Source organism: Canis aureus, unplaced genomic scaffold (assembly GCF_053574225.1).
Source record: "Canis aureus isolate CA01 unplaced genomic scaffold, VMU_Caureus_v.1.0 ptg000212l_RagTag, whole genome shotgun sequence".
In the NCBI taxonomy this organism is placed as follows: domain Eukaryota; kingdom Metazoa; phylum Chordata; class Mammalia; order Carnivora; family Canidae; genus Canis; species Canis aureus.
Window position 1 is genome coordinate 69,831 of NW_027554483.1, and position 10,302 is coordinate 80,132.

General features: G+C 49.4%; 1 protein-coding gene across 3 annotated transcripts; it reads right to left on the reverse strand.

The window, feature by feature from the left end:
• Positions 1–1,434: 1,434 nt before the first annotated feature.
• On the reverse strand, positions 1,435–8,176 carry LOC144309847 (uncharacterized). Of its 3 annotated transcripts, none has more exons than XR_013375739.1 (4): positions 3,029–3,767; positions 2,136–2,297; positions 1,789–1,922; positions 1,435–1,617 (listed from the first exon to the last, which is right to left on the reverse strand). XR_013375739.1 is itself a non-coding variant. In XM_077890856.1 (4 exons), the coding sequence occupies exons 1-4, from the start codon at positions 3,711–3,713 to the stop codon at positions 1,905–1,907; spliced, it is 348 nt and encodes a 115-aa protein (XP_077746982.1). In that variant the 5' UTR covers positions 3,714–3,761; the 3' UTR covers positions 1,641–1,904. The 3 variants fall into 3 exon arrangements, 1 of the variants encoding a protein (XP_077746982.1); XR_013375740.1 differs by lacking the exon at positions 1,435–1,617 and adding an exon at positions 8,046–8,176 and having other exon boundaries at positions 1,641–1,922; positions 3,029–3,136; XM_077890856.1 differs by lacking the exon at positions 1,435–1,617 and having other exon boundaries at positions 1,641–1,922; positions 3,029–3,136; positions 3,654–3,761.
• Between the last annotated feature and the right edge of the window lie 2,126 nt (positions 8,177–10,302).

The following is a 10,302-nucleotide window of genomic DNA, read 5'->3' on the forward strand; positions in this document are numbered from 1 at the left end:
ATGTCCACAATAGCCACACTGTGGAAGGAGCCTCGGTGTCCATCGAAAGATGAATGGATAAAGAAGATGTGGCTTATGCATACAATGGAATATTACTCAGTCATTAGAAACGACAAATACCCACCATTTGCTTCAACGTCGATGGAACTGGAGGGTATTATGCTGAGTGAAGTAAGTCAATCGGAGAAGGACAAACATTATATGTTCTCATTCATTTGTGGAATATAAATAATAGTGAAAGGTAATACAAGGGAAGGGAGAAGAAATGTGTGGGAAATATCAGAAAGTGAGACAGAACATGAAGACTCTTAACTCTGAAAAAAAAAGACTCCTATCTCTGAGAAACGAACTAGGGGTGGTGGAAGGGCAGGAGGGCGGGGGGTGGGGGTGAATGTGTGACAGGCACTGAGGAGAGCAGTTGACGGGATGAGCATGGGGTGTTATAATGTATGTTGGCAAATTGAACATCAATAACAAATAAATTTATTATTAAAAAAATAAGAAGAAGAAAATAAAACAAAATAAATAATGTATGTGTAATGTGAAAAAAATTAAAATTAAAATTAAAAAAAGGAATAAGCAGGGTGAGCTGCAGAGGGAGAGGGCGAAGCAGGCTCCCCACAGAGCAGGGAGACCAGTGGAGGTCTCAAAGCAAGGCCCCTGGGAACATGGCCTGACCTGAAAGTAGGGGCCTCACTGACTGAGCCACCCAGTGCCCTACCTTGATCTTATCGTTCATCCGAGTGGTCGAAATGTGGGTGGATCCATTCATCCCATGCGGCGGCCATGAACATGTCACATCTAACCAACTGTGGACATGGCGTGCCTAGGACAGGTAGATTGACTGTCTAACACTCTGATTAGAATTGAGACTGAGACAGTGTATCTACTGTATTCTTCCAATGATCTTAGTGCTTAGAAATGTGTCTGCAATCCTAGGCGCTTTATCTCTATTCTTGGAGAAAGGAATCCCAACCAGAACTTTCCATCTACTGAGTGGAACTTGAGCTGCTCTGCCTTCCTCCAGTGACCTCTGATCTGGGCACATGAAGGACAAGGAACAGGGCCAGTTAGATGGAATCCCAGAAGTCTTTTGCAAACAGGAAAACGGCCTGCTTTCCACGTGCTTCTGTGCACCCAGGGTGCCACAGGCCCATGAGGCTTGATGTGGAGAGCTTCTTCGCTGGCGAGAGACAGCTGCTCCACAGGAAGATGCCCAGCAGCCCTATCGACAAGGTTAGGCAGCAGAGAATTCTAGGCCATGTTTTCTGCTATGATTGCCCACAGTAGCTCCATGAGGTTCATCCTCTTCCACAGCCCTTCTCAGAGGAGGAAAAGGAAGCTCAGAGAGGAGGAGTGACATTCCCAAAACATGCCAGTAGTAGAGGCAAGCCTCAGGCCCTGTGCTATGTATGGGGTGGTCACTCACCTGTGGAGCTGCTGGCCCAGGACCCTTTGGGCTTCGCTGAACACCTGGTAGACACGGAAAACGACTGCGTTTTCTGCGAGGCTCCTCTTCTGGAAGGATCGCAGCAGGGACTGTACAAAAGTATCCATTCTGCCTTTGCGGTGAGTCCTCATGCTCCAGGCCTCATCTGTGGTCAGGGTGGATGATTCCTTTCCACACCAGAGGCACAAGAAGGGGCACTGTAGTCAGCTTCCAAGCCACAAGCCACTGGGAAGATCAGAGTCTGGCGCTCAGCCCAGAGACACCCATCCCCTCAGGAAGTTGTACAGGAAAAAGAATTTCAGGACCCACAGAGAAAAAGGTTTTAGGCTTCAAAGTACCATTGGTTGGTTGGGACGCAGGGTAGAGCAATGGAAACTTCCACACACATGAATAGCTGAGCAACACTCGCATTCTCTCAACTCAGAGCTTTTATGAAGACGAGTATTCCATGGAGTCATCCATAAACATCCAACTGCAGATAGAACACAGAGGGTTAGCACCTCAATTTTGCTCAACATCCCATAGATGGGGCCTGAGAAGAGACCACAGCATGGGCTGCATGGCACTTCCCCTAAGCTGATGTACCTTAATCTGTACCTGACATAGGGAGGAAGGAGCAGGGGAGAACACCTCTTTCGGCAGGCCCCAGGGGAGCCAGTTTTTCTAGTCTGGGTGCTTGGCTTACCCTGATCATCTCTGGGTCCTGACTTTCACCATGAATGGGACTTGTTCTCAGCCCAGACTGGCCATTCTTGTAGTCGGTGGCCTGATGCACCTGTGCTTCTCGGGGGTAGATGGAGTAATTGAACCCTTGGAGCAACTCATCCAAGATTTCCTGTGTGGATCTCTACAAAAAAGACAGAGCCAGCCACTTGGGTCAGGAGGCATCAGAGGGCGTCCACCCAAACTGGACATCCAGGATATGGCAGATCTAGCAACTTAAACAGTCTGTGGGGACACCCAAGGTGCTCCTTGCAGCACGGCAGACATGGCAAGAGAATGCCATCATGTCAAGTGCCAAGGGCCTTCAATGGCTGAATCACTGTGGCAGACGGCCCCATTGATGGAGTACTACGAGTACCTCTACGGACACAGTTCATGACCCGTTGGGCCTGCAATTATCTGATGTGTTCTGGCACATGACACCTTAGGGATAAATATATAAAATGGCTTCATCCCACCCTTCTTTTTGTCTGAAAACACCCACTTTAGTGTGATTTTTTGTGAGGCCTGCAGACGTTGTGCAACGACAGTGGAGCTGCGTTCTACACAGGATACCTGGGGCGCGTGGGTGAAATAAGGAAAATGGTAGTGAAACGCAAAGACACTCAGTGCTCTGAGTGAAAAACAAACCACCCCCACTCCTCAAAAGCATGAAATCTATTCTGCACCATTCCAACCTAGGGGAACAGTGTCTTATCACCTCAGATGTAGCCGGAGGTTAGCGGTGGAGGTTCAGGTCTCTTTGCATTGGGCCTGTGCGGCACTCGTGTGGAAACACTACGGGAGGGCCCCAGGTTTATCCCCATGTTTGTGTGGTGGCCATCTTGCTGTGGAGAACCCTCTTCCCATTCTCACCTCAGAACAGCACTGTGCCTTGTTTGCCTGGTACACCTGATCATTGTCTAGGGAGTTAGAAGAGTTGAAGCCACAGAACATCTCCTCCAAGATCTCCTGGGTGCAGCTCTGCAAATACAGTGCCCCGTATGTACAGGGCCAAGAGACATTAGGGTACTCCCTCCACATCACAACAAGGGGACATCCCCTTTAGAAATCGTGTTCTCTGCTTCACATCACAGGGGCATCTGAAGGGACATCTGGAAACGAGAACCCAGATGAAAGACACTCTTGCGCTCATGGCTTACATACTTGAAGTTGAGCTTAGCCCTCAGCACTCACCTTCTCATCTTGCCTACTATGACCTGGTGTCTGAACACCAAAGATGTGTCAGACTTACAAACCGTGGCACCTGGTTTCTGCCCAGGAAGGGCATGTTCCTCTCCTCTGTCCCCTCCTCACACACACAAACACACACACACACATACACACACACACATACACACACAGTCTCAAACAACACACCGTCTTACATGCATGAAAACGGAAACACACTCAATGAGGGTTAAAGAGGTGCGAGCCCCCTCAGCTGAGATTACAGTGTGGCCTGCTCTCCATTGGCCTCCCCCAAGGTGCCTTGTGGTACCTGTTGAAGTCTCCCGCACATAACCAGAAGCTTTTGAAAGAGGGCCGAACTGACGTCCATAGCGGCATGAACATCTCTCTTTCTGGACTCTCCTAAGCCAAGAGCCACTGAAAGTAGGGCAACAGCAACAGAACAAATTTTCCTCTAGTTAAGTGAGCTGGAAAGAGGGACATTGTTCAATGCAGCTTCCTGGTTACCAGAGTTCTAAATCCGTTACACGCTTGTCCCCAAGGAAGTGATGTCACATTTTCAAGATTCCAGCCCGTGGGCCCCTCCCTTCAGTCAGACCTATCCAGAGCCCCTTCTTGGCAGATGACTGCTTGCCCCTCGTTATCTTGTAAACTTTACATCCGCAGCCAAAAATGCCATAGCTAGAACTCTCTGAAAATGCAAGGAAGGTCCTACTTTTCTGGACACGGAGCTGAATTCAGACCTCATTTTCTGTGCTTGCCTTTCCAGATCTGTGACCTATCTAACCCACCGTGTCTCTCATATCATCGACAGGATCCCAACCTGCACAGTGATCGGATAGTCAGAATCATCTTCCTAGGGACATCATTGGGGGTCTATGAATGATATCTGCAATGCACGTGAGCTGGTGCCCTGTGTATCTGAGGCGCAAATTTTCAGGATGGTGGATTGACATGAATAGGTGAGATGTGGCATGGAGTACCAGTGAAAGTGGCCTGGGTTCCACTGTTTTCACTTGACCTCCGGCCTCATTTCAATGGGGACACCATGATGGGGTGGGAATGCTCTAAGATCAGACATGGTGATCTTCTGTAGTCAAACCATCCAATTTTTCCTGTTCTATTTTGAATGAGACAGAGGTGCCTTCTTCTGGGCTCTGGGGGTCACAGCCTTCACCATGGCTCCCAGCGATAATGACCTGAGGCATAAATATCCCTGTGTCACCCCGAGGTGCTTCATGACTGGTTCCTGACCAACACAATACATCCAACTCAATGGCATGTCATATCTAATTTCCAAATTGATCTATGTTTAAGGTTAGGGTTAGGCCTCAGGGTTAGGGTTGGGTTAAGCTTCAGGGTTAGGTTTAGGATTAGGGGTTAGGGTGAGAGTTAGGGTTAGGTTTCAGGTTTAGGGTTAGGGTAAGGAGTTGGATTAGGGTTAGGCCTCAGGTTAGGGTGAGGGTTAGGCCTCAGGTTTAGGGGTGAGAGTTAGGCCTCAGGGTTAGAGTTAGGGGTTAGGCTGAGGGGTTTGGGTTAGGGGTTAGACCTAGGGATTAAGGTTAGGTTTAGTGTTTAGGGTTAGGGTGAGGTTTAGGCCTGGGGTCAGTGTTAGGGTTAAGCCTAAGGGTTAGGGTTTAGGTTTAGGCCTCAGGGTTAGGCCTCAGTGTTAGGTTAGGGTTAGGCCTCAGGATTAGGCCTAGTGTTAGTCCTCATGGTTAGGCCTTAGGGTTAGTTTTTGGCCTAGGGTCAGGGTTAGAGTTAGGCCTTAGTGTTACGGTATAGGCTTAGGCCACAGGGTTAGGCCTCAGGGTTAGGCCTAGGGGTTAGGCCTCGGGGTTAGGCCTAGGGGTTAGGTCTCAGGGTTAGGCCTCAGGGTTAGGGTTTAGGGTTAGCCCTCATGTTTAGGTTTAGGGGTTAGCTGGAGGGGTTAGGGTTAGTGGTTAGTCTTAGGGTTTATGGTTATTATGAGGGTTTAGGTTTAGAGTTAGGGTTAGCACTGGGGTCAGTGTTAGCATTAGGACTAAGGGTTAGGGTTTAGGTTTAGGCCTCAGGGTTAAGCCCCAGGGTTAGGCCTTAGGGTTAGGCCTCAGTTTAGGCCTCAGGGTTAGGTTTAGGACTCAGGGTTAGGGTAAGAGTTAGGTCTAGGGTTAGGATTTAGGTTTAGGCCTCGGGGTTACGGTTATGGGTTAGAGTCAGTGTCAGGCCTCAGGGTTAGGGGTTAGGACTCAGGGTTAGGGTTAGGGTTAGGCCTCATGTTTAGGCCTCAGGTTTAAGTGTTAGGCCTCAGGGTTAGAGTTAGGGATAGACCTTAGGGTTAGGCCTCTGTGTTAGGGTTAGCGTCAGGGTTAGGTTCAGGGTTATGCCTCAGGGTTATGCCTCAGGGTTAGGCCTCTGGTTTAGGGTCTGTGTTAGGGTTAGTGTTAGGGTCAGGGTTAGGCCTCAGGGTTAGGCCTCAGGGATAGGGTAAGGGTTAGGCCTCAGGGTTAGGCCTCAGGGATAGGGTAAGGTTTAGGCCTCAGGGAGAGGGTCAGGATTAGGCCTCAGGTTTAGGGGTCAGGGTTAGGGTCAGTGTCAGGGTTAGGCCTCATCCTACATTTCCTGTGCGGATCTCTACAAAAAAAGACAGAGCCAGCTACTTGGGTCAGGAGGCATCAGAGGCTTTCCACCCCACTGGGCTTCCATGTTATGACAGATCAAGCAACTTAAACAGTCTGCGGGGACACCCAAGGTTCTCCTTGCAGCACAGCAGACATGGCAAGAGAATGGCATCATGTCAAGTGCCAATGGCGTTGAATGGCTGAATCACTGTGGCAGGCAGCCCCATTGATGGAGTACTACGAGGACCTCTACGGACACAGCTCATGACCCGTTAGGCCAACAATGATCTGATGTGTTCTGGCACATGACACCTTAGAGATAAACATAGAGAATGGCTTCATCCCACCCTTCCTTTTGTCTTAAATCACCCACTTTACTGTGATCTTTTGTGAGGCCTGCAGACACTGGGGTTAGTGTTATCATTAGGACTAAGGGTTAGAGTTAGATTTATGCCTCAGGGTTAGGGTTTAGGGTTAGGCCGAGAGGTTAGGGTTGGGGTTAGGCCATTGGGTCAGGGTTAGGATTAAGGTAAGGTGTGAAGGTTAGTGTTAGGGTTAGGCCTCACAGTTAGGGTTGTGGTTAAGCCTCAGGGTTAGGGATTAGTTTTAGGCCTCAGGGTTAGGGTTTAGGGTTAGGCCTCATGGTTAGGTTTAGGGGTTAGCCAGAGGCGTTAGTGTTAGGGGTTAGTCCTAGGGGTTATGGTTATGGTTAGGGTTTAGGGTTAGGGTTAAGGTTAGCACTGGGGTCAGTGTTAGCATTAGGACTAAGGGTTAGGGTTTAGGTTGAGGCCTCAGGGTTAGGCCTCAAGGTTAGGCCTCAGGGTTAGGCCTTAGGTTTAGGTTTAGGGTTAGGCCTCTGGCTTAGGCCCCAGGGTTAGCCCTTAGGGTTCGGCCTCAGATTTAGGCCTCAGGATTAGGTTTAGGACTCAGGGTTAGGGTAAGACTTAGGCCTCAGGATTAGGATTTAAGTTTAGGCCTCAGGGTTACAGTTATGGGTTAGGGTCAGTGTTAGGCCTCAGGGTTAGGGGTTAGGACTCAGTGTTAGGGTTAGGGTTAGGCCTCAGGTTGAAGGGTTAGGACTCAGAGTTAGAGTTAGGGCTTGCCCTTAGGGTTAGGCCTCAGATTTAGGGTTAGGGTCTGGGTTAGGGTCAGGGATAGGCCTCAGGGTTAGGGTTAGGGTTAGGGTTAGGGATAATCCTCAGGGTTAAGCCTCAGGGATAGGGTAAGGGTTAAGCCTCAGTGTTAGGGTCAGGGTTAGAGTAAGGGTTAGAGTCAGGGTTAGGCCTCAGGGTTAGCCTCAGGGATAGGGTCAGGATTAGGCCTCAGGGTTAGGGATCAGGGTTAGGAAATGTCATGCTTAGGCCTCATCCTACATTCCCTGTGCGGATCTCTACAAAAATGACAGAGCCAGCTGCTTGGGTCAGGAGGCATCAGAGGGCTTCCACCCAAACTGGACTTCCAGTATATGGCAGATCTAGAAACTTAAACAGTCTGTGGGGACACCCAAGGTGCTCCTTGCAGCACAGCAGACATGGCAAGTGCCAAGGGCCTTCAATGGCTGAATCACTGTGTCAGATGGCCCCATTGATGGAGTACTACGAGGACCTCTATGGACACAGCTCATGACCCGTTGGGCCTACAATGATCTGATGTGTTCTGGTCATGACACTTTAGAGATAAACATAGAGAATGGCTTCATCCCACCCTTCTTTTTGTCTGAAAACACCCACTTTAGTGTGATCTTGTGAGGCCTGCAGACGTTGTGCAACGACAGTTGAGCTGCGTTCTACACAGGATACCTGGGGTGCGTGGGTGAAATAAGGAAAATGGTAGTGAAACGCAAAGACACTCATTGCTCTGAGTGAAAAAAACAAACCACCCCCACTCCTCAAAAGCAAGAAATCTATTCTGCACCTTTCCAACTTAAGAGAACAGTGTCTTATCACCTCAGATGTAGCTGGAGGTTAGGGGTGGAGGTTCAGGTCTCTTTGCATTTGGGCCTGTGGGGCACTAGTGTGGAAACACTACGCGAGGGCCCCAGATTTCTCTACATGTTTGTGTGGGGGCCATCCCTCTGTGGAGAACCCTCTTCCCATTCTCACCTCAGATCAGCAGTGCTCCTTGTTTCCTTGGTGCACCTGATCATTGTCTAGGGAGTTAGAAGAGTTGAAGCTGGGATCCCTGGCTGGTGCAGCGGTTTAGCGCCTGCCTTTGGCCCAGGGCGGGATCCTGGAGACCTGGGATCGAATTCCACGTCGGGGTCCCGGTGCATGGAGCCTGCTTCTCCCTCTGCCTATGTCTCTTCCTTTCTCTCTCTCTCTCTCTGTGATTATCATAAATAAATAAAAATTAAAAAAAAAAAGAAGAGTTGAAGCCACAGAACATCTCCTCCAAGATGCAAGGCATCTCCTCCAAGGGTGCAGCTCTGCAAATACAGTGCCCTGTATGTACAAGGCCAAGAGACATTAGGGTACTCTCTCCACAACACAAGGGGACATCCCCTTTAGAAATCGTATTCTCTGCTTCACATCACAGGGGCAGCTGAGGGACATCTGGCAAGGAGAAGCCAGATGAAAGACACTCCTGCACTCATGACTTACATACTTGAAGTTGAGCTTGACCCTCAGCACTCACCTTCTCATCTTGCCTGCTATGACCTGGCGTCTGAACACCAAAGATGTGTCAGGCTTCCAAACCGTGGCAGCTGGTTTCTGCCCAGGAAGGGCATGTTCCTCTCCTCTATCCCCTCTATACACACACACACACACACATACACACACACACACACAGTCTCCAACACACACACCTCTTACACATACACAAACTGATACACACTCAATGAGGGCTAAAAAGGTGCGAGCCCCCTCAGCTGAGATTACAGTGTGGTCTGCTCTCCATTGGCCTCCCCCAAGGTGCCTTGTGGTACCTGTTGAAGTCTCCTGCATATAACCAGAAGCTTTGGAAAGAGGGCCGAACTGACGTCCATAACGGCATGAACATCTCTCTTTCTGGACTCTCCTAAGCCCAGAGCCACTGAAAGTAGGGCAACAGCAACAGAAGGTCTTGTTCTCCTGACCGGCTCCAGTTAAGTGTGCTGGAAAGAGGGACATTGTTCAACGCAGCTTCCTGGTTCCAACGTCCATAGCGGCATGAACATCTCTCTTTCTGGACTCTCCTAAGCCCAGAGCCACTGAAAGTAGGGCAACAGCAACAGAAGGTCTTGTTCTCCTGACCGGCTCCAGTTAAGTGTGCTGGAAAGAGGGACATTGTTCAACGCAGCTTCCGTAACACGCTTGTCCCCAAGGAAGTGACGTCACTTTTTCAAGATTCCAGCCCGTGGGCCCCTCCCTTCAGTCAGACCTATCCAGAGCCACTTCTTGGCATATGACTGCTTGCCCCACGTTATCTCGTTAACTTTACATCCGCAGCCAAAAATGTCATAGCCACAACTCTCTGAAAATGCAAAGAAGGTCCTATTTTTCTGGACACGGAGCTGAATTCAGACCTTTCTTTCTGTGCTTGCCTTCCCAGATCTGTGACCTATCTAACCCACCGTGTCTCTCATATAGTCCATAGGTTCCCAACTTGCACAGTGATAGAAGAATCAGAATCTTCTTCCTAGGGACATCATCTGGGGTCTATGAATGATATCTGCAATGCACGTGAGCTGGTGCCCTGTGTATCTGAGGCGCAAATTTTCAGGATGGTGGATTGACATGAATAGGTGAGATGTGGCATGGAGTACCAGTGAAAGTGGCCTGGGTTCCACTGTTTTCACTTGACCTCCGGCCTCATTTCAATGGGGACACCATGATGGGGTGGGAATGCTCTAAGATGCAGACATGGTGATTTTCTGTAGTCAAACCATCCAATTTTTCCTGTTCTATTTTGAATGAGACAGAGGTGCCTCTTTCTGGGCTCTGGGGGTCACAGCCTTCACCATGGCTCCCAGCGATAATGACCTGAGGCATAAATATCCCTGTGTCACCCTGAGGTGCTTCATGACTGGTTCCTGAGCAACACAATACATCCAACTCAATGGCATGTCACATCTAATTTCCAAATTGATGTATGTTTAAGGTTAGGGTTAGGCCTCAAGTTTAGGGTGAGGGTTAGGCCTCAGGTTTAAGGATGAGGGTTAGGCCTCAGGGTTAGGGTTAGGGGCTAGGCTGAGGGGTTAGGGTTAGGGGTTACACCTAGGGGTTAGGTTTAGGGTTAGGGTTTAGGTTTAGGATTAGTGTGAGGCTGGGGGTCAGTTTTAGGGTTAAGCGTAAGGGTTAGGGTTTAGGTTTAGGCCTTCGGGTTAGGCCTCAGGGTTAGGGTTAGGGTTATGCCTCAAGGTTAGGCCTCAGGATTAGG

Excerpts from the sequence above, each read along its gene's own strand:
- LOC144309847 (XM_077890856.1), bottom strand. The coding sequence starts at position 3,713 with ATGGACGTCAGTTCGGCCCTCTTTCAAAAGCTTCTGGTTATGTGCGGG. Across the intron at positions 3,137-3,653 it reads TGTGCGGGAGACTTCAACAG|AGCTGCACCCAGGAGATCTT; the intron begins GTACCACAAGGC and ends CTGTATTTGCAG. Across the intron at positions 2,298-3,028 it reads AGGCACAGTGCTGTTCTGAG|AGATCCACACAGGAAATCTT; the intron begins GTGAGAATGGGA and ends TCTTTTTTGTAG.